Source organism: Fusarium fujikuroi, chromosome FFUJ_chr09, assembly GCF_900079805.1.
Source record: "Fusarium fujikuroi IMI 58289 draft genome, chromosome FFUJ_chr09".
Taxonomy (NCBI): Eukaryota; Fungi; Ascomycota; class Sordariomycetes; order Hypocreales; family Nectriaceae; genus Fusarium; species Fusarium fujikuroi.
This window is the reverse complement of record NC_036630.1, coordinates 156,871-183,208: the sequence shown is the minus strand read 5'-3', so window position 1 is coordinate 183,208 and position 26,338 is coordinate 156,871. Positions and strand designations below refer to the sequence as shown.

The 26,338-nt window shown below is 48.0% G+C and overlaps 12 protein-coding genes; 4 read left to right on the top strand and 8 right to left on the bottom strand.

The window, feature by feature from the left end:
* Positions 1-212: 212 nt before the first annotated feature.
* Positions 213-2,251, top strand: FFUJ_10133 (related to HOL1, putative substrate-H+ antiporter; the record flags this gene model as incomplete). XM_023567889.1 has 8 exons in its annotated part: positions 213-385; positions 450-561; positions 613-708; positions 755-874; positions 932-1,054; positions 1,106-1,638; positions 1,687-2,016; positions 2,068-2,251. 8 exons carry the CDS (start codon positions 213-215, stop codon positions 2,249-2,251), a joined length of 1,671 nt encoding a protein of 556 aa, XP_023435268.1.
* Positions 2,252-2,503: 252 nt separating this feature from the next.
* FFUJ_10134 (uncharacterized protein) lies at positions 2,504-3,045 on the bottom strand (the record flags this gene model as incomplete). XM_023567888.1 has 3 exons in its annotated part: positions 2,504-2,718; positions 2,770-2,873; positions 2,921-3,045. The coding sequence occupies 3 exons, from the start codon at positions 3,043-3,045 to the stop codon at positions 2,504-2,506; spliced, it is 444 nt and encodes a 147-aa protein (XP_023435267.1).
* A 1,367-nt stretch (positions 3,046-4,412) lies between these two features.
* On the bottom strand, positions 4,413-4,868 carry FFUJ_10135 (uncharacterized protein; the record flags this gene model as incomplete). Its single annotated transcript, XM_023567887.1, has 1 exon — positions 4,413-4,868. One exon carries the CDS (start codon positions 4,866-4,868, stop codon positions 4,413-4,415), a length of 456 nt encoding a protein of 151 aa, XP_023435266.1.
* Positions 4,869-5,815: 947 nt separating this feature from the next.
* Positions 5,816-7,601, bottom strand: FFUJ_10136 (related to HOL1 protein; the record flags this gene model as incomplete). XM_023567885.1 has 4 exons in its annotated part: positions 5,816-6,241; positions 6,289-6,740; positions 6,788-7,387; positions 7,439-7,601. 4 exons carry the CDS (start codon positions 7,599-7,601, stop codon positions 5,816-5,818), a joined length of 1,641 nt encoding a protein of 546 aa, XP_023435265.1.
* Positions 7,602-8,040: 439 nt separating this feature from the next.
* On the top strand, positions 8,041-10,314 carry FFUJ_10137 (uncharacterized protein; the record flags this gene model as incomplete). XM_023567884.1 has 4 exons in its annotated part: positions 8,041-9,374; positions 9,422-9,496; positions 9,546-9,828; positions 9,877-10,314. The coding sequence occupies 4 exons, from the start codon at positions 8,041-8,043 to the stop codon at positions 10,312-10,314; spliced, it is 2,130 nt and encodes a 709-aa protein (XP_023435264.1).
* Positions 10,315-11,431: 1,117 nt separating this feature from the next.
* FFUJ_10138 (related to pisatin demethylase / cytochrome P450 monooxygenase) lies at positions 11,432-13,958 on the bottom strand (the record flags this gene model as incomplete). XM_023567883.1 is given in 4 exon segments in its annotated part: positions 11,432-13,311; positions 13,371-13,407; positions 13,421-13,907; positions 13,954-13,958. The coding sequence occupies 4 exon segments, from the start codon at positions 13,956-13,958 to the stop codon at positions 11,432-11,434; spliced, it is 2,409 nt and encodes an 802-aa protein (XP_023436218.1).
* Positions 13,959-15,097: 1,139 nt separating this feature from the next.
* Positions 15,098-16,444, bottom strand: FFUJ_10139 (uncharacterized protein; the record flags this gene model as incomplete). XM_023567882.1 has 2 exons in its annotated part: positions 15,098-15,838; positions 15,887-16,444. 2 exons carry the CDS (start codon positions 16,442-16,444, stop codon positions 15,098-15,100), a joined length of 1,299 nt encoding a protein of 432 aa, XP_023435263.1.
* A 778-nt stretch (positions 16,445-17,222) lies between these two features.
* Positions 17,223-18,818, bottom strand: FFUJ_10140 (uncharacterized protein; the record flags this gene model as incomplete). XM_023567881.1 has 2 exons in its annotated part: positions 17,223-18,622; positions 18,650-18,818. The coding sequence occupies 2 exons, from the start codon at positions 18,816-18,818 to the stop codon at positions 17,223-17,225; spliced, it is 1,569 nt and encodes a 522-aa protein (XP_023436075.1).
* A 524-nt stretch (positions 18,819-19,342) lies between these two features.
* On the top strand, positions 19,343-20,659 carry FFUJ_10141 (related to hydrolases or acyltransferases (alpha/beta hydrolase superfamily); the record flags this gene model as incomplete). The annotated part of the gene is made up of 1 exon (XM_023567880.1): positions 19,343-20,659. One exon carries the CDS (start codon positions 19,343-19,345, stop codon positions 20,657-20,659), a length of 1,317 nt encoding a protein of 438 aa, XP_023435262.1.
* Positions 20,660-21,173: 514 nt separating this feature from the next.
* FFUJ_10142 (uncharacterized protein) lies at positions 21,174-22,304 on the bottom strand (the record flags this gene model as incomplete). XM_023567879.1 has 2 exons in its annotated part: positions 21,174-21,999; positions 22,057-22,304. The coding sequence occupies 2 exons, from the start codon at positions 22,302-22,304 to the stop codon at positions 21,174-21,176; spliced, it is 1,074 nt and encodes a 357-aa protein (XP_023435261.1).
* A 422-nt stretch (positions 22,305-22,726) lies between these two features.
* On the top strand, positions 22,727-24,496 carry FFUJ_10143 (probable acyl esterases; the record flags this gene model as incomplete). The annotated part of the gene is made up of 1 exon (XM_023567878.1): positions 22,727-24,496. The coding sequence occupies one exon, from the start codon at positions 22,727-22,729 to the stop codon at positions 24,494-24,496; it is 1,770 nt and encodes a 589-aa protein (XP_023435260.1).
* A 20-nt stretch (positions 24,497-24,516) lies between these two features.
* FFUJ_10144 (related to transaminase type I) lies at positions 24,517-25,897 on the bottom strand (the record flags this gene model as incomplete). XM_023567877.1 has 5 exons in its annotated part: positions 24,517-25,207; positions 25,254-25,662; positions 25,709-25,733; positions 25,795-25,808; positions 25,861-25,897. The coding sequence occupies 5 exons, from the start codon at positions 25,895-25,897 to the stop codon at positions 24,517-24,519; spliced, it is 1,176 nt and encodes a 391-aa protein (XP_023435259.1).
* Positions 25,898-26,338: the final 441 nt, after the last annotated feature.

Below are 26,338 nucleotides of genomic sequence, written 5' to 3'. Positions count from 1 at the left end.
CGCGTGGGAGCTACGAGAGATAGTCAAGATAGATCAATCTAGCATATTAATTAGACTTTACCGACATATATAAGAGGAGAAAGGATCCCGTTACTGACACCAATCAGTCGAAAACTCCACAACAAAAAATCACCAACTACTTTTCCCCATCTTTTCCCCATCATTTCCCCATCGTTTAGATCATGCCCACTCAGAGTCAGACCACTGCCAATATGGCAGATCAGATCGAGGCAATCCCCGGGACGGTCCACTTGGTCGACGCCCAGGGAAGTATGGACTCGCAGCACGCGAAAGGAGCGGAGCACGACATTGTTCTCGTCCCAGCTCCGTCAGCTCATCCGGACGATCCGCTGAACTGGTCGCCGAGGAGGAAATACCTCTCTGCGTTTTGCATGGCAGCGTATGTCTCCCCTTCCGTTATCGTGTTGGGGTACACTGACGTGATGCAGATATGTGCTTGTCATTGGCATCTGCTCTTCTGCGCTGTACTCGACTCTAGGACCTTTATCGGAGTCTACAGGTCTGAGCTACAGTGATTTGAACTCTGGAACAGGATACATGGTATTTATCTCTCTATACTATGTGTTGAGGGACAGTCTGACATGTTGATAGTTCCTTTTCTTTGGTTGGGGATGTATCATCTGGCAAGCCATTGCCATCCAGTACGGCAAGCGACCTGTGTATCTGTTGACGACACTGGGTACTCTCGTAAGGATCCAAGTCTGAATGGTGACTTTGAAGCTGACAGGACTAGGGCGTCATGGTCTGGCAGCCTCACGTGCGATCCAACGGAGAGTGGATCGCGACCAAGATTCTGCAGGGCATATTTGGTGCGCCGATTGAGTCTTTGGCTGAGATTACTGTTTCAGATGTCGTAAGTCATTATCAGAATAATTCATTGTCGTATTATAGACTTATGAAAGTATCGTAGTTCTTCACCCATGAACGCGGCAAGTTCATCGCTCTCTATGCTCTCGCACTCGGGTACAGCAACGGCATCGCCCCGCTTATCATGGGCTTCATTAACGATGGACAGGGCTATCAATGGGTATTTGTGAGTACTTGCTTCACAATTCACAATAAGAAGAAACTCATAGGCCAACAGTACTGGTGCGCCATCTTCTGCGCTGTCCTGCTACTCATTATCTTCTTCTTCATGGAGGAGACCAAGTTTGATCGGGCAAAGTACATGACAAGCAACCACATCGAGGGACGGACCTTATCTAGTGCTAATCAGACCTCGACCGACCCTGATACCAAAGACGATCTCGATACGAAACATGACGCTGAACAAGATCAAGTCGCGACTACCACTCTCACTAACGTCAGCGCACCTAATGAGGCTTTCGACCATGACAGCACAGAGTTCAGCAAGAAATCCCGCATCTCCCGTCTCAAACCGATCGAACGTAAGAACCTGAGAGGTGAGAATAGACTCATCAAGCTCATCAGCCGACCGATTCTCCTCCTTGCGTTTCCCATCATCTCATATGCTGGGTTCATCTACGGTTGCAACATCGTCTGGCTGTCTGTCCTGAACGCGACTGAGTCTATGGTTCTTTCGAATAAGCCTTATAATATGCCTACTTCGACTGTCGGGCTGACGTTCATCGCTCCACTCATCGGAACGACCCTTGCGTAAGTCCCTGAATAAGAATGAACGGGTCAGAAGCTGACAAAAGCCAGGTGCATTTATACTGGAATCTTTGGCGATAAGTTCATCATCAAGATGGCGCGACGGAACGGCGGTTTTATGGAGGCTGAGCACCGACTATGGCTCTTTCTGCCCTCTCTCGTTCTCATTCCCTTTGGATGCATCTTGTTTGGTGTCGGAGCCTATTACGAGGCTCATTGGTTCTCCATCGTCTTTGCCATGGGTGTCATCTCCTTCACCACGACTGCTGGTTCGCAGATCTCGATTGCGTACTGCATCGACTGCTATCGCGATCTCGCAAGTGAAGCTTTAGCCACTGCCATCATTATCCGAAACACGATGGCGTTCGGTATCGGATACGGGTAAGTATATGAATACGACCCTTGAGCGTGGGCTTTCGCTAATAATGTTAGTGTCACTCCTTGGGTTGTCAACCTTGGCTATCAGAATGCTTTCATCCTGGGTGCGTTCGCGGGCCTGGCACATAACCTGACCATCTTCCCTGTCATGAAATGGGGCCGGGCGCTGCGTCAGCGGAGTGCGGAGAAGTATTGGAATACTGTCAAGGAGGGAGCAGACCTTGACCTCAACCATTAAGTTTCTGGGTCATATGCCTGAAGCTACTGTTGCACGGAATGGGAATGGGCCAAGTCTCATATAGTATTTCTAGGTATCTGAAGTATAAAGAAGTTATAAGTAATATAAATCATTACTAATACCGCCAGAGAAATCAGACTTGGCCAAGCCGCTCATTGCGTGACACCAAGGGCCTGCGTAAAAGGCAAACGCTAGCCCTAGCCAGTCCAAACAGTTTAACTGACAATCACTGGTGGTCCAACATGCTCCAGGTTAAGGACGCTGAGCAATGATACAACGGCGGCCCCAACCGTTCTCGACCGGTCCACAGCGGGTGTCTGTAGGTGCATTCAAGAAGGTGCTGGAATACTTGATATGCAGATCATCCCACCAGGCCTCAGGCAATCTAGTCTCGCAGGTATTACCAGGAGCCACCATAACCACGTAGGGCAGCGGACTGAAAAATGGCTGATAATTATGGCCTTGCCCTAGAAAACAGTTAGTCAGACATGGACTGCTGGTGTGTAGATGATACGTACAGGGATCGCATCTCGGAAAACCTCGTTGCTCGAAGTTGTTGCCCTTGATTATAAATTCTGAGCGCTCACGTCCTTCTGCGCCAAAGACGATACTGAAATAGTCACTTCAAGTAGTTAGTATCTAGGGTAGTTGCCCGATGGGAGGTCATACCAGCTGATTGGCCCGTGGCCATCGTTCCACTCGCAGCGCTTTTCCAGAGTGTTACTGTTGTCGGATACCGGAACGGCCATAGCGCCGGCAAACAGGGCAAGAAGAGAGACAGCCGAAATATGCATAGTGAAGGAGAAGGTGGTGGAAGTAGTGGTACTGAGACTGATGGAGCTGGGACAAGGAGTGATGGATAATAAGCTGTGTAGTTATATATACTTAAATACTAAGCTTTAATTAACTGAGCTCACCGCCATACTACATTGTTCAAGCCAAGAGCTCCTGTGTATTTTTAGATGCTTACCTTTATCTCAATGCCAAGAGTGGATTTACGGCATTTTATATCGTGCTACTTCAGGAACTTTTGTCTTCAGGGTCCTTTTAGCTATACGTGCGATCTAGTTAGTGTACCTGAAATAGGCATAATATTCGGCAGTTTCCTTCGCCTAATTGTCTCCTCGTCAGACATTCAAGTCTAATTGGGTCCAGAATTCCTATGGAAATATTTTTGTTAGATATGTGAAGCTTATTGGGCAGAATTTAACTTATCATGTATTTATTGGTTACATTGTCCTTATCTGGTCCTCCGACAGTACAACCCTAGGCTTACTGCCAAGAAAGCATGAATGGCTTTGCAAAAGCTCGCTTAATTTAGGTAATTATCTCATTTGCAGAGAATAAAGGTGATGACTGACTCTTTCAGGGTCAGGCGCTTATATGTCGACGGCTGTCGGGTGTCGGGAGGGCAGTCGGAATTTCCTAAGTTGGATCGTCTCGTTACACTTCTAAAGCAGCCTTAACATAACATCATCGGAGGTCCAATCAACGTACGGCAGAGTAGCATAAACCAGTGGCTGGAAGCTGGGAGATAATGTACCGTTTCATGAGATTCCTGTCTCTGCCTCAATGTCTCTTAAAGACCTCGAATCATTCCGCCAGGTCTCCTCTGGCTGTCAAAACATCACGGCACAACTGAAATCTAGCTTACATGCTACGAGAGTGCAGAAAAGTCTATGATGCAGGCAGCAACCAAGACTAGTAAGGAAAGGAAACCTAGTTGCTATCTATCTTTTTTACGCCAGGAAAGTGCAGAGAAGTATCAGAACACTGGTAAGGAGGGAGTAAATATTGATCTTAACCATTATGTCTCGGGGTTGCCTACGTGAAGCTACTGGTGTATTTACTGAGTCAAAAATGGCCTGGACGATGTAGCGATTGGGTTCAACAATGATTTTGCTACTGCTTTCTCCCTATACTGTGGCCTCAAGCGTGGTAATTACAGCGGTATTAGGAGTATATGTGTTTGTTGATTAAATATTGTTTGATTACATATAGGGCACAGCAATAATCTATTTTGCGTCAGGACAAAGGAAATAAATGAGTGAAAGTTGGGTATCGCTGTCTCAAGCCAGAGACAAACGCCACCTTCAAAAGACAAGTACAAAACACCAGCATACCATCACCACAAGCGTAAGCTCATGATTCGTTATCGTCCCTACTCCTCCACCTTATCCTCTTCCTTCTTCCCATCAGCCTCCGCCTCCGCCTCCTCCTTCGCCAACTGCTCTTCAAGTTTCTTCTTCCTCTCCAGGTTTCTCTCCCGCTTCTTCTTCTCAGCTTCCTGCCTCCTCTTAACGCGCCTCTCACCCAGAAGATATCTCGAGTTCTTGATCGCCGGGAACACGCCCTTTAGTGCAAGCCAGAGGTGCGAGAAGGCCTCTTTGAAGTGTGTCTTGGTCTCGTTGTAGTTGGCGCGGGCGAGAGCAGCGCGCTTCTTGGTGCGGTAGGCCTTTTCGGCTTTGGCTGCTTTTGCGTACTGCTCTGATGCTTGGCGGCGGGTTGTCATGAGGAGATGTTCGCTGCCGCAGGTGCTCACGGGACGGGCAGCGGGTTCTGTAGGGGCGGTGTCGGTCTCGGATGAGGCCTCTGTCTTGGACTTTGATTTGGCCATTGCGGAGAACATTGAACGGATGATGGAGTGAATATGTAATTATTTGCTGTATTAGACAGATTGTGATTGGTATAACGAATGGCTGATGGGCGCGAAGCAAAACCGCATGAGGTGAGAGCAAGTAGAACAAACCCCCGGGGATTGCAGTTCTTTAAGAACCCCGACAGATGTTCATGAGACCCTGCATCTGTCCACTAGCAGACAACTTGATGTTTTAGTCTATGTAACCTTGACAGGCTGATGTTTATGCAAACACATCATTTACCATAGATGCATTAGAAATGTTCCTAAGCTAGAGGGAGAATTCGATCCCTGTAATTTAATGCATTGTTCATCCGAGCCGTTTTGCATAAGGGTGCAATTAAACTCGCTGTAAGCCAATGAATGGCACGGAATCTTGAAACAGCTATCTTAAGTGAAAAAAAGACTTGGGTAAATTTAGTGTAATTTAGCATACTTTAGAAGAGAATTAGTGGAGTTTAGATTAGCTATTTTTGATACCTGCTGAACGTTGGAGGTTTTCTCGCTCCTTGGATAGAGTATATCGTCACACTAGGGCTATAGTGCATGAACTGGTTGCGCACGGATGCCATGCCATTGGCAAATCAGTCAGTCGTCTCCATGCTGAAACAGCAGAGATAGCCGATAGCCAAGTCTAATATGGTATAACGACGAGTTCAATAGAAAGCGGAGACGGACGTTGACCAGGGTTGCGGAATATCTATGCGACGGGTTTGAGACCACTCGCGGAACAATTCTATAGGGGCTACTCTATTGGCATTTAGTAGGCTCGGACTTCACGGCACCAAGCAGAGGGGATGGCCCGTTCAAAGGAAGATAAGGCAATTCTGGCATCTTGCGATCAAGTGATTCATTTAATGTCGTGCTTTAAGTCAAAGAGATCAATATAGCGCGATAGTGTATGCGATCTAGTTTCCTGGAAATCCCTACTCCTCGTGATGCTTGGGCCAGATACGTCGACGCGCCCACTCACGAACTCGCTTTCCAATGAAATACATAACAATACCCAGGGCACTCAGGACACCACAGATAATAGCAAGAATGTTCATAGCACCGTCATATCCAAGGGATTGAATCGAAGGTACGGTTGCGTAGCTCAAACCGAATGAGACGAAGCCTCGACCGGCACAAACGACGAGAAGAAGAGGCCCAGACTTGTTGGGATAACTGTCCATGACGAACGTGATTCCGACGAGGTTAGCACCGAGGAAAGAGAAGAAGCCAAGATGATATGGAGCGACGATGGCGATCCAGTGATAGTCGTTGGGGGAAGCGGCTGCGTGGCCGTAGACAATCGCTGAGATGATGGCACATGCCGCTGGGATGATGAGTACAATAAGGCGATATTCAGGCTGTATCAGTCAGTAAGCGATCTTGAGAATTGGGAAAGGAATATTACCTCGAAGACACCCTTGTTTCGTCGACTCATGAATTTACAGATGATGTCCGAGCCAAATCCGAGCAGCGGAACAGCAAGCAGGCAATCGATGATTTGAACAAGCTGCACATATCCGAGAAGTTTGCCGTTGAAGTTATAGGGAGGCTGTACCAGAATAACAGCAAATGTTGAAGCCTGGTAGATATAAAGACCTAGGAAAGCACCATTGAGAATGAAGATCCAGAAGATAGGCGGCAAGATGAGAGACAGCCCGACGTCCTTGTAGAATGAGACAAGACTCTTCCAGTCAGCTTTGCCGTGGAACAACTTTATGTCGTCGCGCCATGTTCTCTCGCCGAACTTCTCGGGCTGGAGAACAACGCCGTTGCGGGTCGTGACTTGGTACAGAACCTCGTTAGTACCCTCGCGGGCTACATTGCCGTTCTTGTCGAGCTTTAGATGGACAGCACCCTCTGTTCAGGGTTAGTATCTACTGATGAAGAGATAGGCGAAAGCTTACCAGTTGCGTCTTCTGGTCGGTCGTAGCGAGTCTCAGCGAGGAAGAAGATGGACATGATCATCGTGAAGCCATTGATGATGGTCATGATACCATACCACCATGGCAATCCAAGCGATGGGACGATGTACGTAGTCGCAGTGAAGAGAGCAGCAGTAAGGGTATTCTGAACACCAACAAAGTAAGACAGCTTGACGCCATGTTGATGAAGGAAGTGAATCTCCTGCACAATCAAAGGCGCAAGGGCCTCGCTCTGTCCAGCAGCCAAACTGAAGATATTGCGTCCCGCGATATGGCTTGTAAGCGACTTTGAGCAAGCACACCAGATTCCAGAAACTGTCAGAAGTAGCAGGGAGAAGAGAAAGACAGGTCGTCGGCCGATGGCGTTGGCGAGAGGCATAGAGAGCAAATTGCCAATTCCCATGAAGAGAGTGGGATACGTGAGTAAATCGCTGACGCGCTTGGCATTGTCGTTGTGATAAAGCGCGTAGAGCTCTGGGGCGACGGAGCCGAGACCGGAAGTTCCTAGGACTGAGATGCCGGAGTAGAAGCCGACGAGGAGGATGATCATGTACTTGCGCCAGATGGGCAGGTTGAGAGGATCTGTTGAAGTTGTGAGTTTACTATAATCAGAAGAATGATGTGTTTGTTTACCTTTGGGGTCAGGACTGGGCGTCGGGACAAGAACAACAGTTCCATCTTGATACAGATTAACCGTACCAGATGCATCGTGAGACTCGTGATGAGGCGTCTTGACGATGTCCTCAACAGCATCTACGTCAGGTTTCATACCGAAAGAATCGCGTCGCTCAGCCATGACTACGCCTTGTCAACTGGATGAGATTTGATGTTTTCATATCTCAAGCAGCAAGGAAACGAGGTTTATATCAATCAGATCGCCCCCGGGTCGGAGTCAGGTCTGGACCTTGGTGCTAAGTTAGTCTGATAGCGTAACGAACAGACTCCGATTGGTTGTTACACGATGGGGTCTAAAATGAGGTAAAGTTGCGGGGGTGGAGCCGAGTCTCCGAGGGGAATGAATGCGGGGAAGGGGAGAGGTTTACCGATCGTGTATTAAAATACGCTGTCTGCGCCTCCGTCGGCTCGGTATCTCATCACCCAAGCACAAAATCTCCAGATCTTGAATATCTCTGTAACCCTTGTCACCGGAACCCGTGCCCATCTACCGGCATCACATCAATCCAATCATCATCCACACTATCTCCCCCACGTTTCCCGACTCCATGCCCTCCCCAATGGATACCGAAGACAGCCCCGGCATCCCCAGATCCAGCAAACGGCGCCGTCTCAATTTCGCATGCAACTACTGTCGGAGTCGCAAAACGCGCTGTGATGAGCAGCAGCCTTCTTGTCAGGCTTGTCTTCTCGCCGGAGTTACTTGCGTCACAGAAGATAGGCGCAGACCGGGCAAGGTGATCAAGAGACGGGAGGCGGGAAAGTCAACGGATGGAGGATCTGTTACGTCTGCGAGTCCATCGGAGTATGGATTGCAGACTGGGGCTGTGGAGAGGAGACATTCTGTTGCTGAGCCGAGGACTATTGAGGTTGTTAATGTTACTGGGCCGATTCGCGCGAGGTCGCAGAGTCCGAGGCCATCGCAGAGCAGAGACTCTTCTCACACTGACACCATCAGTAATCCGCTCCCTATATGGCGGCAAAGTGCCGGCACCACGTCTTTCCAGATATTGACGGAATGGCTCGACCTGGCTTGTTTCCGGCTGAGCATACCCTACCATTTTGGGTCGTATCCCCCCTCTACGCTCAACCCGCAAGCGGCATCTCAGCCCCAGCACGGAATCCCGATCACGCCCGAGACATGGGTGCCCCAGACTCTGTTCGACGCGTATGCTAGGGAGATTCATACGTTTTACCCTGTTGTGAGGCTCGACCAGGCTCGTGCCGATGTAGTGCAGTCGCACCCAGGGAACTTGGCGTCGCATGCTGTCGATATTGCAGCGTTAAGAAGCCACCTGCTTTTCGCTGCGGGGGGATGTATTCTCCAGCATACCGAGCGAAAGACCTATATGGCTGAAACACTGTCTCTAAGCCGCAACGCGCTGGGCTATCTCATAGGTAATGTATCATATGATACCATCGAAGTCCTCTTTCTATTCTCAGTATGTCTCCGCCTGAACGACGAGATCATCTCAGCTTGGACAACGCTCGGTGTATGCCTCTCTATCGCCCATTCTCTCGGTCTCAACAAACCGGGAAAGAACAGGAAGAAACCCTTGGATCTTGACGCCTGGAATCCTGCGTGGTGGGCTCTATACAGCTATGAGAAGCTGTTCTCGTTCCAGCTTGGATATGTATCGACTATTTCAGATGATGCATTCGATACTTTGGAGCTAGATGTTATCAAGTCTACTGCCCTTGAGCCGTCACGAATTGCGCTATCGATGGCGAGTGTGTTTAGCAAGATGAGTCGTCGGTGTGCTACGGCAAGACAACTCGAGGAGAGAGCTAGCAGAAGAGCTCTTGAGGCGGTGGTCAAAGAGAAGGTTACAAGCACTGGAGAGGCATTTCTGATGTTGACGAACTGGGCTAATAGTGTCCCTGCCGGTATAAGGTAGGCCATCTCAAAGCCGTGGCTTCATGGTTGCTAACGTGCAATAGACCTACCTCGGACTTTATGCGCGTGCCCGAAAACCTGGGCCTCGCATCATTTGTATCTCTGCACTACCATAACGCGTAAGTTGATCAAAGTCAGCTGATTCATTTTGAAACTAATGTGTTGCAGCCTCATCATGCTGAACCGCAACTCCCTTCTAATCAGCAAAAACGCTCTGCACATGGCAGTAGAGATCATCGCCAAAGATACACCATGGGAGTACCAGATCCGCAACGGGCAATCGATGGTCGCAAACTCGGCACGAAAGATTATCCATCTTCTCGCTGACAACGACGACTCGGCGTCGCATCTTTTCGCACCGGCTTACTTTCCATTGCTTCATGCTATGTATGTCCTGGCTGTTCATATTCTGAAACAGCCGCATTCGCGCGTTTCCAAAATTGATCAGAGTGTGAGTTGAGCCATTTATCATAATATTCAATAGTACTGATTAGGACAGCTTCTTGTGACTGCTGCGGATTTGGTCCGCTGCTACTGTGTTGGTATCAGTGAAGAAGATCGTCTGAACACCATTCTAAATGGTCTTCTTCGTGTTGTCCAAGAAGCTATGAAACCTATCCCCGCACCAAACAATAATGACAGCAACACTCCCGCGCTCAATTCATCAACAAGCCTGTCCGATCAGAATGTTACCCCCTTGACAGATCAACAGACATTCACAGAAGCCGTCGGCCAGTCGGATCCTGCGATCGCAAGCAATACTCATTTCTCGATGGACGAGGGCATACTTGATCCCTTTTCGGGCCAGCCATTCAACATACCGATACTACCTGATGAGATTGGCTGCGACTGGGCTGACTTTGAGAACTTATTGCAGAGACTTGAGAGCGAGGGGCCTTTGTATCCCACCCATGAAGGAATGATTATTGATATATAGTGCTTAAATCCGACAGATTTGTTCTCTTCCTGTTCAATATTTCATCATTTTCTATCTTTTGTGCATTTCGACAAACAAACCAGCTTGACGTGGAAACCATCCAGATATGATCAGCATTCTGGCCTTGGGATCCGCAAGTTGAATCTCATATCACGAGACCAAAGTAGTTACAGTCTTGTATAGTTGAATGAGCGCAATATATCTCCTAACGCAGATCCTAGATACTCCGCCGAAAGTAAGATCAGCTCCATTCATCTTTCACAAACGCTGCTGGTACTCCTCTTCATTTTCGTCTTCCATCTTAAGCCATCGCCCAGGACGAAATTAATCATCATCTTCTCCCCAGGCCTCTTCATTACAGCTGGTAATGTACATATTCAAGCCCACAGCAACTCCGAGAGGTACAGAACTACCATCCGGTAGCCACAGTCCAGTCTCTTGAACGTAGCGCTCAAGAAGCATGGCGACAGAAGGATGCATCCTCAGTGACTCTCGGATGACGGCATCAAGATAGGGCAGCAGTCGAGCTATACTGTGTGGCACAATTTCAGTATCATCAAAATCCTGTGCGAGAATTTCCCTCTTGGTCTTGGTCATAGCAAGTGGGTTTTGCAACAAGAAGTCAAAGATTGCACGGAGTGCAATCGCAGTGGTGTCTGCTCCAGCAAGCATGTTAGCCAATAGTAAATTCAGCACGAGCTTTTCATTAACGCAATCTGGATTACTCTTCATTCCATCAATGAAGCGGTCCAGAAATTCTGGTTCTGAAGACTTCTCTTGTTCCCGTTACTCGAGTCGTTGCTGGAGTTGTGCGATTGAGAAATGAGTGATGTGGCTCATGTCTGGTTTCCCAATGCGAACGATGGCATTCTTATTGAGAATCTTGTCCAGGAAGGCTGGGTTTGGTAGAGTGGGAGTGAAGTTTGGCGTTACTGCTTGAAAGGAATCAAGCCTAACGATTTGCCATTTGAAATCGAAGAATATCTAGGAAACACACCAGCTCGTTAAGTCAAATACAGGAACAAAGCAAACAACATAAGCAGCTGAAAATATCTTTCCATTCATGAATCGTTTCCTTCTAGTTATCTGTACTTTACCACTTCTAGCCCAGTCCGGGCTACCTCAAAGTGACCCTCTTGGCCTTCAGGCTATAGAGATCGATTAATGACTTAATAGGTTTGACTTTTGTCAACCCCGCGACAAAACACGTCCCAATAAACTGATAACGCTTACCAGCTTGCCGCAGAACGGCTACTTGGTTGAGGCCATTGAGTAGACAAACCAAATCGCCCTCCTGTATCCTCGGGGGAAACCTCCCAACATAGCCTTTCTTTGTCTCTGCTATAGCATGGTTGTACGGCTTACACTTGGCGCCGAGGATTTCAATGTAGCGACATGCCTTCGTGTATGCGTCCGAGTCATCATGGTCATCGGGATCCTTGATAGTTAGGCAAGGGCACAAAGTAAGAGAAGAAACACTCACGGGAACTTGTGTAAAAAAATCCTCCACGTAGCAAAGACGGGCCAACGTGGCTCTAGAGCACGATTTAAGCTCCAAAGATTGACGATTGAAATGACACAAAAACTTCAGAAGCTCCAGACCGTTTTCGATAGGGAAATCAGTCTCTTTACTGTCAGAAGTCCCAAATGGCTCAAGGACATGACGCAAAGCAGCCAATGGGTGGCCCCCTGATACGTAGCTCGCATGACGTAGGGCAAAGTCCAAGGCCCAGGTTATTGGCAAGCCTTTTGTATGGCGAAGCTCGGGTCTTCCGTAGTCAGAGACTCTTGGGCCTATCATTTCGATGCGATCCAGGATATATAGTGTAACCTCCATGTCGGGACCGGTTATTCTTTCCTGAGGTTCTTTTTCAAAAATACTCTCAATATCCCTGTCCCCTGGGGAAACCACTGCATCTGCATCCCCCCTGGAAGATGGCTTTGATTTTGCCTCTCCGGGGAAGTTTGGACCCCATGATGGCATATCAGGGTCTGTTTCCCAGCCATAACCAACTCCCGCAAACATAAGAAGGCCGAGGGGCCCTCCCAAGGGATCGTTGGATGATGATGGATCACGGTAGACTTTGAGATATTCGCTCATGAATTCCCTGCTGATAGATCCGATAGACTTGCTTGAGCTATAATCAGGGATAATTTTGAGCTTTGTAATACCGAGAAAGCCGTAATAATAATCTTTGGGGTTGGTCGCACGAGCGTCTGATGAGTGGCACCAGACATTGGTCTTGAAATGACTTTGGCTCAACCAATCGCCGACTGGAAGTCCCTGGTTTCGACGACTTTCAACGATGTGATGTAGAAGCTTCCAGTTTTGTTGGTATGCCAATCCCAGCTTGAAAAGCTTTTCTTTCTGGAGCCAAACAGAATTGAATGGACTCAAGATCCATCCCAACCAAGCTGAAAAGTATTCCAACGTCTGAAGTGAAAATGATCGAGGCCCACAAATGAAAACTGCTTGTTTTGCGAGAATAATTTCTTGTCGTATCCATATGCGGCTCCAGTATGGAAGGTCGAAAAGTGGTTGAGCGGGACCTCGGTGACATTCCCCAACTATTTCCTCCACTGTGCAGAGCGAAGGATACTCCTTAAGCCATAATATATGACCGTACCCTTCATCAGCAACCACTTGGAAAAGGAACTCTTTGACTATCTGTTGGAACTTGTGAACCCTAGAAGACACCAGTTCCAACAGAAAATTCACTGGTTGGGAGTCATTGATCACATTGGCATCAAGCTTGCTGGCCTGTCTTTGGAGTCGGTCATGCCAATCTGCGACTTCCCGATGTACCCTGATCAGGTCATTTCGGCAAAAGCCTAGTTCCGAACCATATGGCCCTTGTAGTGCCCGTACAATGACTGTAGTCGCGTGTTCAAGTGCGTTCGCGAGCTCATAAATCTCGAGATCTACAACTAGCCTAGGCATTGCGGATTTTTTATCGGCGACTAGAAGTTGCTTCAAATCATTAAGCTCCTTAAACGCTTCCAAGCGATCATGTAACTGTGCAATACAGCCTCTCAACTTCTGGTGATTGTCGCACCTTTCCACATTTGCACAACGGGAATATCACTCAAAAGCTGTGATTTGTACAACATCGATGGCAGCACCTATCGAATCACTTAGGGGTCCCAGCCAACAGAGAACAAGTGCGCCTTGGGAATAGATTTCTCCCATTTTGGCAACTTGGTGGCTCTTCTCAGCATCATCAGCTTGGTTAATACAGATCGCATCCACCCATAATTTATGGCCGGCGGCGTGTTTCGATTGACTGAGGTGCTGCGGAACGCATCTCAAAGCCGAGGCCAAAGATGTTGTTACTGGGTATTCGTGTCCGTTCACAAGGATAATCTCGGTAACTTTAGGATCGCCCCAGACGTAGGATAGCGCATTGAATGGTAAATGATCATGAAGCTCAGTGATATCCATTTCACACGATATCACTGGCGTGGTCGACGTGATTGTCAGTAGCCTGATCTGGTTACCAGATATCTTGAGGCTGCCATAAAGAGACGATCCCTGAGGAGATGACACGGCCTCAGTCTCTCGGGTGATATCAGAGGCATATACTTCTAAGGACCTACACTTGATTAGAACAGGGGTGATAGATTGAGCGTTCCACTTACGCCATGATTCAGACACGGTTGACTAGTATCGTATCAATATGTGGGCGAGTCAAACGTCTTAGATTGTGGAAATGAAAAACCAAAGTAGGATAAAGATAAGTGCTGCTAGGGGTTTGCAGTAAACGCACGAGGAATCAATAGATTTATAAGTCTACGAGTGACGACGTAGGTGTTGTAATTTCGCCAATTAGGCATACTGCTAGGCTGTGAGGCTAACTGGTGATTTGGAGATAAGAAGTTGGTGCCAGCCAATGAAAGTGTACTAAATGCAGTGAGATTGCTCTAGCCAACATACAGGCTGCTTTGGTGCTCTGGACGATCGGCTTCGAATGACGTCCCCAGGCTCCCCAGTTCGCATATCGTTAAAATCATCCTCTCTGGAGCAATGGTCAAAGTCCTGTTCTGGGCAAATTATTTTATTGGACCCTGCTGCTTTATTTTTGTTTGCGCAAGCATGGTTCGGTCGGGTAGTATCCCGTTTAATGAGTACTTATTATACCTCAAGCAGAATGGGGCACTATGAAATAGCTCTTTATATATAAAGTATACCTATTGCTTAAAGAGATAGAAAATTAGACTGTGCAGAATGCAGTTAAAGAATGGAATAGCAATAAGGCTTATATATATAATCTCTCTTATTACTTTAATCTATTTATTTTATATTAACTATTTTAGTAATAAATAATATCTATAACTTGTTTTATTAGATTAAGGTAAATAATTAAATAAATATAAAATTAAATATATATAAAATCAAATAAATATAAAGTTAAATAAGTATAAAGTTAAATAAATTTAAATTTAAATAAATAAATTTAAAAAGAAGTATTAAGTAAAAAAGATAAAAGTATTAAAGGCTATTTAAAAATTAAAAATAAAGATATTTAAATAAAAGCTAAACTAGTCGCTAAAGAGTATTTATATTATAATACCTAAATATTATATAAAATATACTATTGCATAAATCCTAAATAGATAAATAGTCAGCATAATACAAGCTTTTAATTTATGTCACCAGACTGCTTGATTCCCTGCACCAGAAAATGCAGTAATGTAATTTCCCTGGGCCTAATTGGCTGTAGTATCTTGAGTTATTAGCATAATGTGAAGCACACATAGTCAATGACGTCGGTTCTCCTTTGCCTTAAGTAGATTGAGGGTCAACCCAACCAGAGATCTGCCAGCGAAACGCTGTGCTATCAGGATCAAACGTCTCCTCCCATCTCAATTCAACAACTCCCTCTTCCTCTGTCGCAAGAGGACCATCTCCACTTGACAGCATTTTCTTGGCAACCAAAAAGTTACTGAATCCTTGGTAGCGACTATGGAACTGTAGAGAGTACCTATCTGATCCAGGTGTGATGGGCTTAATGAACCAGACATTCGCGTCATTCTTGTCAAAGTCCGGAATTTCAACAGCTTCCCATTGTGATCCGGTCATCGCCAAGCGCATATTGGTTGCGTTTTCCCTAAGCTGTAGAGCATAACTACCACTGGGTTCATAGTCGAAGAGTGCACGGTGTGATTCAAGCCACCAGAGCGTGGGGCCAACTGCAGCGCCGTCTGGTGAGATGGGCGTACCTGGACACCCTACACACATCTCCTGAGCATACTGATTAGACAAAATCCATAATGCGACGCCATAACCGGCATTGCTGGCGAAGGAGATGGCGGTGTAGCACGGCTGTTCTGAATTGAGAACAAGCTCGGCGATTTCGATGGTGTTTTGACCGATTGTTGTTCGAAAGACTTGATCTTGTTGGCTCAAGTTGTTTTTCTGCGTTTGGATTGCATCGGCCCCTTCAACATAGTTCACGCCAGGACTCTCAAAGGCCATTTGAAGAAGAGCAATTCCTTTGGCCACCACTACCCAGTACCCGATGATCTGATTCTCAATTAGTCATGATATAGTTCGGTATTCCATGTCTCATACAATTGCCTTTGTCTTTCCATAGTAGCTTAGAAAGTCCGTAGAATTATCCAGACACTTCTGAGCGACCTGCTGAAGAAACGGCTCTCCAACCTGGTCCCCGGATGCCTTTTCTGTCAGGAAGCTATTGATCTTTGTGAGATACTTAGGAACATCATTGGCGCAATCTGTAAGGCGGGAGTTGAGACGACTCTGAGCATCCTGAACTTGAGTCGCACGATCGGCGGCGGATAGAGTGGTTGGCAAAGCCAAAACAGTGTTGATGATCTGGCCAATATCGGTGTAGAGCGCGTTGATATCGTCTATGGGCTGCTGCAGCTCATCTCCTCGCAATGTTACAACGTCAGAAAGAAGTGTCTGTGAGAGACTCTGTACTGCTTTATTGATCTCATCCACTTCTTGAAGAACCTTGTTAATGTCGTTTTTTAATTGGTCGGTTTCGCTACCGCCTGTCAATGCGTTCAGCCCTTTGGTGAAAAGCCAGCTTGCACCGGCTCCGGCAATGCTAGTGCCGAGCTTGCTAAGAATTGAAGTTGAAGATTGTGTCACAACAGCTGCCATGATTGATAGAAAAGGAGGTTAAAATTAAAAATTGTTGGTAGGCTTTTTGGAAGGGGAACTTTTAATTCTAGGTGCGAATGCAGTGTTTAAATACTCAGATAATTGCCCTACAGTCAGTGCGGCTCAGCGGCGCACTATTGCCAATAGCGCGAAGGTCAGCTAACCTCCATGGCAATAGCGTCGGGGTTGTCTCACAATGTATCTCGAGAGTGGTCAGATGTTCGGTACGGAAAGGCCTAGAACCTAGCACAGATAGAAGGGAAGTTTTTTTGCAATAGTCCTCACCCACTAAATGGTTTTGACTCCGTGGATAGGTGGGGTAACGTAGGCTTTATCACCTGGGCTGCTTATCCACTCGAGGACACAGGAATATATCTGACGCCAGTAGCCAAGAGGGCATTATGCCTTTGGTCCAATAAATAGCTGAAGGAAAACATCGAACTAAAATTTGTCATTCTCTACAAGAATTTGCATAAGGAGCATCTGGGAAAACCTTGCAGGAACGCTGGGGCATGCATATTCGGGCTTGAAAGTTATTCTGCGTAGGGTAAATGAAGCTTGGTATTTTCTATGTTCCGCTCCTGGCATTTCAGTCATGGGGGGAAAAAGGAGGGATTTTAAAATTATGGGGGTACTATAAGCCGCAGCGAAAAATGAAACGGCCAGTTCTTCCTTAAACCCAACCAATACAGGTGGCAAGGAACTTTTGACCCCTCTGGCACCGGCGCCAGCCGCTACATAGAACGTTGCACGGCAGTAAGGGTTGTGTAGTTTACTACTATTTAAACTGACTAACTGGGTCATTAAGTTTACATACCCGGAGGAATTGTTTCTGTATCCAGACGACTTTGTCCCTATGCAACCCACGACAGATAAGCTCTCCACCCTCCTTTGATAGCACTTTGATCAGACTATTCAAGTGAAGCAGTGCATGCGAAGGGCCTTGAATCAGTATATGTCGCTTGTAATCAGAGAGACTCATTGCCTGATCCCCTTGGAGATACTGGGTACGTATGGCTTCATCCAAGTCTTCGTCGTGGTAGTTGGGGATTCTGATCGCTGGGTCCGTTAAGTCGTGCAGCCCTCCATGATTCTGGCGGTTCCCCAGGTAAAACGGTATGGACCGGCAGATGGAGTCCACCAACTCCCTGCCGTGATTGGGATCTGGGAAACTGTCATCCTTAGTAGCAATCGAGATGGTTTGCCGCAGCGCCTCGGAGGGCGCCTTGGTAAGTAGATAAAACTTTATCCGCAGGAGCATGAGCCGGCAAACGCGCCATACATTCCAGATGGTGGCAATCTGGACGGTCGGGTATATATCGCAGAAACCGAAGTAAGCAAAGGTGTCTTCTAGGGGTCTTTTATAAGGCTGCCATGAGGCCGGCACCAAGTGAACCCAATCCAATAGTTGTGTGTTAACGGAGGAAGCGTCCTGCCACCAAGTCGCGAAGGTCAGACCATCTAGGTTATTCTTGGCCAGCCCGCACATAAAGGTAGATAGTCTCTTTTGTAAATCGGCAATCGAGAGCCCGATCAGGTCCAAGACTGCATTCGGGCTAGCTGGCATAGAATAGTCCAACCCTGCATTGAACCAAACATCCAGGTCCGAGGTGTCGTCTGGTTGCACTTCCATATATGTCGACACATCACAGTGCCGCAGGTAGCCCCTCAAGTATGCGCGGCAATCCGAGTCCGGGACGCTCCCGGCTCCATGTTCGAGCAATGCACGAGCCCCGTCCTGGTGGACGCGCATGGTGTGCTGATGCGTCGATCGAGCAGCGAGGCTCTCGTAGAAATGCATCAAGATAGCGCTGAGTACGGTACTGTCCTTTAACCGTTCGGTGGGATCATTGAGAGCTGCTTGCAGGCGGCTCAATGCCCTGGTAAATGGAGGATGAGGCGTTCGATAGGCGTTTGTTGGGGATTTCCATAAGCTCCAGAGCTTGGTTGACACGGCGGTCAGGACGGTCGAGAGGACAGAATCCGGATGCTCCTTGGCTACGGCGGGGAAAAGAGGCTCCAGGAAACCCTGGGTCGAGCGAAAGCTGCGTCCTAAGCCCGCGATTGAGGTGAGGAAGAAGGAGACAGCGAATGACTCGTCGCTGGGGGAAATGGTTGCTGGTATGGCAGCCTGCATTGTCCATTCTGGCGTTATCGACATGCGAAGGTTTCTGAACCGTGATGTCATCGGAAGGGGCTTTACACCAGTGCTCTGATCCTTGAACCGAATCCCGCCTGTATTTTTCTTTGATTCGTAACCTCCACACACCCGTCGCAGCCGGAGGCATTCACGACAGCTTGGCCTGTCCCCGTCGCATTTGACACGTCGTTTGCGACATGTCGAGCAGCCCTTTGAGGGGCCGTGGTTGACCATGTCTGCTGCGCAATGACCAAGAGAACCAACGTATGTTGCTTGTTTCTAGTTGAGAGTTGTCACGCGGCCGTCGGATCCAACGACTGAGTTAAAAATATCGTCATGCGGAAATTAGATAGCGTTGCGAACGAATCATAGATTGTCAAGTTTGAGTCCAGGTTTCCTCATCGCCCGGACTTGTGTGCAGTGTTTGCGACGGGAGAGGCGTAAGCCGTGGCGTAGCGGGAACTAGAGAGGGGCGAAGGATTACAAGGCGACCAATCGCAAAGTAATTGCCTTATCCGTCCTAGTAGCTGCGGTAAGCACTAGGAAAACACCAATCGCAAACAGGCTCAATGTATGACTGGGTAATAGTTTAAGTGTAGTTTGGTTCTGGGTTCCTTTCGCTGGAACAGATTGCGAGAACAGGCAAACGAATATAAAAGGTAGGGCATCGCCGAGAATATTGTAACATGATCAGCACCATCATTGGCAACTCTACTCAATTTCCTCCACTACACACTTACTTCTGAGTCCCTTTCAAAATGAGGTCAACTTCCCTGTTCAGTGCCATCCTCCTGGGGGCAACCATAGCCTCAAGCTCCATTATCCCTCGCGACTCTGCACCATCAACCTCTCCAAAGGAGCCAGAGGATCCTATCATCCTCTTGAGCAAGGATGAAAGTTTCCATTTCGAGCTGCTCTTCACCCTCGGAAACACCATTTTCGGAGCTGGCGACGTCAACGACGTCTTGGCCGCAGCGAAACACGTCAAGGCCGGGAACTCCACCAGCTGGCTTGAGACCTTCCAGGTGTTGGCCGAATACACCAAAACCCAAGCCGAGGATGCAGATAATGCATACGATCCTTTGAATGTACGGGAAGCCTGGTTCGCTGCATCGAGCTACTACCGTCAGGCCGACTTCTACAACCATGCGAACTGGACGGACCCACGTATCAATAGCTTCTGGCTCGAGCAACGCGCTGCCTTCGACAAAGCGCTTGCTACACTGCCCATTCCTGGCGAACGTATCCAGATCCCGACCGACAACTTCACTATTGAAGCGATCTGGTACACATCCGCAGCTGATAACGTCAAACGGCCGACCTTGGTTATCGGCAACGGATACGATGCTAGCCAGGAAGACTCTTACCACTCGTTCGTCGTACCAGCCTTGGCCCGTGGCTGGAATGTCATGACCTACGAAGGGCCAGGGCAGCCCACTGTTCGCCGCAACGATGACATTGGTTTTATCCCAGATTGGGAGAAAGTTCTCACGCCAGTGATAGACGAATTGCTGAGTCGCAAAGGCTGCTTCGTCGATGAAGACAGGCTGGTCCTTGTTGGTATTTCAATGGGTGGGTACCTAGCTGCTCGTGCCGCTGCGTTTGAGCCTCGGATCAAGGCTCTTATTCTCAATGGCGGCGTGTGGGATGTCTACGAGGGATATGCCAGTCAGCTGGGCCCAGACATGAAGAAGCTTTTTGCTGCGGGCAAGCAAGAGGAATTTGACGAGGCTGTCTTGCCGCTCTTGGATAGCCCACAAGCGCCTACAATGATGCGCTGGGGTCTGGGACACGGATTGTGGTGCTTCAAAAAACATTCCCCGTATCTATGGCTCCAATCACTTAAGCAGTACACTCTTAAGAATGTGGTTGACAAGATCAACGTACCCGTCCTCGTCGTCGATTCCGAGTTCGAGGGGTTTTTTGCTGGCCAGCCAGAGGTTGTTAAGGACGCACTCGGTGATAGGGCCACTTATAAGTTTTTTAATGGAACAGCTGGATATCACGTCCAAGTTGGAGCTGGGCAAGAGTGGAACAGGTACCAGTTTGCCTGGCTAAATAAGATATTTAGGTAAACAAGATTAGCTTTCTTATAATTTACCTGATCTTTATGTGTAATTATTACAATAGCTATTGATATTGTGTTTCCTATTTGTGACATGAGGCAAACCGCTAAGGAGATCATGTAACGATATAATGCGAGTCGACGGCTTCCGTCGCCAGCCCGATTCGTTCTTTGCATCGCAATACGCACTGATTGGGCCTTGGCAGCCTTGATTGACTTAGGGCTCCTTGGCTGGCAGTATAATGTGAGACATGCATGACCGATGACATAGATTACTTAAAAGAGGGGAATCAGGATGAAAGCGATGAGAGGCTCATCTATGTTCATATGCCATTTATGTTTAGGACGAGAAAAAGCCAGTTGGGTGATCACTCATGCTAATGAGCTATCAAAACCAAACTGATGGTCGCCAAAACCTGAGGATCTTAAACACAAAACAATAGAACTCGCTCTACAAGACTCAATGATAAGTTAACAAGAAGATAGAAGGAATAACTAGACTAATGCTAACTAACGAAAATATCTTATGCGGTAATATACGGAATGCCAGTCAGCAGGAATCCTCGATCAGTCAACTCAGGCGCCTTCCTCGGCATGTTAGTGTTATAGGGACAAGGTTCTCCATTCCTCAAGACAGGGATTCCTCCGACATGCATAGCATTAGGCCAATGGGTGGTTCCCTGCAGGTTCTCAAAAGCAGCCTTCTTCCTCTTCAAATCCTCCTGCGTAGCATCTGCAGCAGGCATGTAGCACGTATAAGTGCAGAACCTGGGCTGCGTACCCTCAGGACTAACATTGTAATGAGGAGTGCGCGAGTCCCAGACGATAAGATCTCCGGGTCCCGCATTGACTTTTTCCCATTCGCAGCCCTTGTTCTTCAACCACTCCATACCCTCAGCTGTAAAACCATACCACTCGTGAGTCCAAGCCCAGATCTTGTTCGGCTCATCCTTAAAATCCCTGTGGAACTCCTCACTGAGAAGATGTGCACCCTTGCAAACGATCAAACCACCGTCTTTATCACCGTTGGGGAAGATATTGACAAGGCCCTGAAGACAACGGAAGCCGGGGTTCTCGGGGTCTTGGTCTTGATGGGGCCAGGGCTTGTTGACCTTGACGTCTTTGCGGTTGGGGAAAGAGGTGTTGACTGCGTCGAAGGAGACGATTAGGTCTTTGGTGTCGTAGACGCGCTCGAAAGCTTCGATGACGCCGGGTTCTTGGCGGATGGCCCAGGCAAAGGATTCGTGGGCGACGCCGTAGCCTGTGATCATGCCCTTTTCGGTGATGACGGGGAGAGTCTCTGTTTTTATGGTGCTGGGGTCGTCGCGCTTGAAGCCCATGCCGCCATTGCTGATCTCTGTTAGTATGGTTTGTCTTCAAGTGACCAAGTTGTGTTGGGTGACTTACAAGGTCTCGAGGTATGAGAGCATCTCATCACCATATTTCTCAGCTCTTTCAAGTGGAATGGCTCCCTTGATGACGGCGAAGCCATCTCGGTAGAGGTCATCTCGCCAGTCGCCAAAGGTAGTGCCAGGGTTGGCGAAGAGCTTGTTTGGGCCAGAGGGCTTGGCTTGGATGGGCTTGTTGGAAGTGGGCTCGGCGAACTTCAAAGCGGAGGTGGCTTGGTAAACAGCGGGCTCGGTGTTGGCGACCATTTTGACGGAGAGAGGAGCGAAAGAATAGGAGTCAAAGGTTGATGAGGTGTAATGTGAATGCAATTATCAATCTTTGGGTATTGTCTTTGTGTTGTGAGCTGTTTGATGATTTGGTTTGAGAAAGTTCAATCTGCTCTTCTTATTGTTCTCCAACAGGCACATTTCCTTTCCACAAAAGTTATGATAGTTGATTCCGAAGTACAGGCGTCGCTTCGGCTCGGCATCCCGGCAATTCTGACTCTCCCCCTCAGTCAGACTCCGATTCCGAGCCGCGCCATATTGAGTGGGGCCGACAAGTCCACCGGCCGGTTCGCCAGCTCGGAATCCACTTTGGCATTTCCAGTATCGACTATGAATAGGTTCGCAAATGCTTGTAAAATTGAAGTCACAGAATCATCAACTAAATCCTTGTCATCGCAAATATGCCTCTCACAAACCTCCCCTTCACAGTCCCAATTGAGCCTATCAGTGCTCCCAAAGTCGGTCATGGCGGTTACGTTGGGCTGAACCCTCACTCAGAAACCCTCCCAGCAGGCTGGAAACACGATAGTCCTCAAGCACGACCATTGCCTTCGCCTGTTCTCGTTGAACATGATGTTGCGTTTAAGATGCGAGATGGCATTACGCTTTACGCTGATGTGTATCGGCCACCACATACGGATGAGCCTGTTCCTGCTATCATCTGCTGGTCACCTTTCGGAAAGAAGTTCAATGGCATTTTGTCCCTAGAGCTCATGGTTCCTTGGAATCTGGGTATTCCATCGCAGACCCTTTCTGGGCTTGAGAAGTTTGAGGCGCCTGATCCTGCTGATTGGGTTCCTCGCGGTTATGCAGTTGTTAACATCGACTCTCGCGGCTCAGGCGATAGTGAAGGAACCTTGGTCATCATGGGAACTCAAGAAGCTGAGGACGGATACGACACCATTGAGAGTATTGCCAAACTCCCTTGGTGCAACGGCTCTGTTGGACTAGCAGGAAACTCGCATCTGGCTATTGTACAGTGGTTTATCGCAGCATTGAACCCACCCAGTCTCAAGGCCATTGCTCCATGGGAAGGCTGCGGCGACTTGTATCGTGAACAGTTTGCCCGTGGAGGTATTTATGCCGGCGACCTATTCGATAAACTCATCGTCAAGTATATGATGCAAGGCCACAGCGGGATAGAGAGTTTCCGAGAGATGTTCAAACAACATCCTCTTGCCAATGACTGGTGGAACGACAAGCGCCCAGATATGAAGAAGATCAACATTCCTACTTACATAACCGGTACATGGACCAACACAATGCACGGCATGGGAGCTATTCGAGGCTGGCTCGAGGTTGATACACCTCACAAGTGGCTTCGCTTTCACCCTTGGCAAGAGTGGTATGACATTTGGGGCAATGAGCAAGCGAGGACTGAGCTGCTTGATTTCTTTGACCACTTCCTCAAGGGCAAGGATAACGGCTGGGACAAGGTACCAAAGGTGCGCACGGCTGTTCTGCGATTTGGTAAGAAGGAACCTCAGTCATACGAGAACATTGTCGAGGAGAATTTCCCCATTCCGAGAACAGATTACAAGAAACTGTACTTTACGCACGACAGCAATCTTTCTGTCGACCAGCCAACCGAGACATCAACAGTTAGCTACAACTCTGAAACCGATGATCAGGTCGGCTTCACATACCGCTTCGACCAAACCACAAGATTAGTCGGTCTCCCCAAGGCAGTTCTTTACATGTCCTGCTCCGACTACGATGACATGGACGTGTACGTGACCCTTGAGAAACTCGATGCCAAGGGAGAAGTCATGATGAACCTCAACATTCCGTGGAACGGCATCCCCAAACAATCCTTCGAAGAAATGACTCCCCAAGAAAAGATAGAAGTTGTTGTGTATCGCGGTCCAATGGGCGTACTCCGGGCATCGCATCGTGAGATCGATGAGAGTAAGAGTATGCATCCGCACTGGCCGTTCCACCCTCGTGAAAAGATTGAGAAGATCAAGCCTGGGGATGTTGTAAGACTCGATATTGGTATTTGGGCCATGGGCATTGAATATGAGGCTGGCGAGTCGATCAGAGCTGTTGTTTGTGGGAGGAATATCGGTGTCAGTAATTTTGGAAGTTTGGAGCATTTGGATAACCATGGGAAACATGAGGTTCACATTGGTGGGGAGCATGCTAGCCATGTTATTTTACCATTTGTCTAGATAGTCCATACCGTTAATGACTAGAAGTCTTGAATAGCCAACTGAATCGCCCGGAGTCCTTCGGCGACTGCTTCCACTCTCTGTCCCAAACTGAGACGGAGATAGCCCTTGTAATCAGCAACTCCCTCCTCACTAAAACCAGCACTGGCTGGAATGACAGCGACCCCAAAATCCTGAATTAGCTTTTCTGCAAACGCAACCTCATCAATCGATTTTCCGTTTGGCCCAGAGAAGTGTATAAAAGCCGTTCCGCCACCTCGCGGGCGAACCCATCTGCATCTGTCCGAATTCCTCTTCACAAACTGATCATACTGGTCAATATTCTTGCCTTGTGTTTCCAGAATCTGTGCAACGATCTTAGGAAGCACATCGGGGGATAAGGCGAATAGAGCGATGGCATCGTCGATGCGTGAAACGTTGAGAGTCGTGTAGTCCCGAGCTGCGATGATGCGTTGTAGGATATCTCGATTGGGTGAGATTATCCAGCCGATGCGAATACCCGGGAGTGAGTAGGCCTTGGAGACTGATCCAGTGGTGATGGTGTTGCTGTATCCTAGAGAGACAAAGGATGGTGGAATTTGAGAGTTGTCGTGGAACAGAGGACGGAAGACTTCATCGCCAAAGATTGCGATGTTATGCTTCTTGGCCAGATCTCTGATCTGCTCTAGCATCTCCTGGCCGAGAACCGTTCCTGTCGGGTTACACGGATTTCTCAACGCTGTCAGCAATCCTTGCGAGATCTTCCACAGAGACTCACGTTAGAATGATGGCTTTAGTGGTTGGCCGAATGAGTGCTCTGAGCTCCTCAACATCAGGATTCCACGATTCCTCTTCTCTCCCGACCCAAAAGTCCACTTCGGCGCCGAAATACTTGGGCAAGAGATACAAAGGGCCGTAATTCGGAAACTGGCAGATTACATGGTCGCCTTTGGTGCATGTCGTGCTGAGCACAAGATAGTTGGCCATGATTGATCCAGGCGTGATGATCACATTGTCCTCTGTCAGTGGTGCGCTTTCGGTCGAATAGATCTCTGCAACGCGTTTGCGCAGCTCGACTGATCCGAGGGACGGGGCATAGGAAAGTGGGATGTTGGTTTCGATCGGACTGAGTTTGGTGGAGGAGAGACCTCGAAGGTTGTCGAGGGAGAGGGCATGTGGTGCAGACCCTGCATATCGTCAGAATGTTGGGTCAAAAGGGGGGGGATAGCGTACCATGTAAGGCGATCTTTGCTCTGGGCTACAGAAGCAATATATTAGTCTTGGTAATCTTTTGTTTTGTTTGCTTTTTGGCATCTTACACCGTAGCTGCGAGCTGCCGATTATCAGTCAATACGTGAGTCATACAGAGCCGATATCATACTCACCAACTCGATCCAGCTCAAACTCTGGAATATCGTGCATCGTGAATGTTCTCTACATGAAACAGTGTTTCAATGTCAAGAATGATTGGAAAGTCAGTGTCGTCTTGCAAGTCCAGTGATTATATGTGTTGTGTTAAGGATGAGCGCTGACAAATCTCATGGCTGGTGAGTCAATCACGGAAGTGAACCCGCGTATCACATCATTGAATCGTTCCGACAAATCGATGTGAAAGGTTAGTGCTTACCATAAGGCGGTGCAATCACTGAAAAACACGCCCTTTGTGTCACTAACAGTCCCCGCGTGTGAATAACTTGCAATGGCAGCGCAAATGTGATTGAATCAGACATCAGTCTCAATGGTGCTGTGTCAAGACTGCATATAATCCATCGTTCAGTACACCCCCTCCCAGATCATTAACTAATCCAATCAATATTCAACACACTCAAATCAACCCAAGCAAAACAATTCCTCCTTCAAACC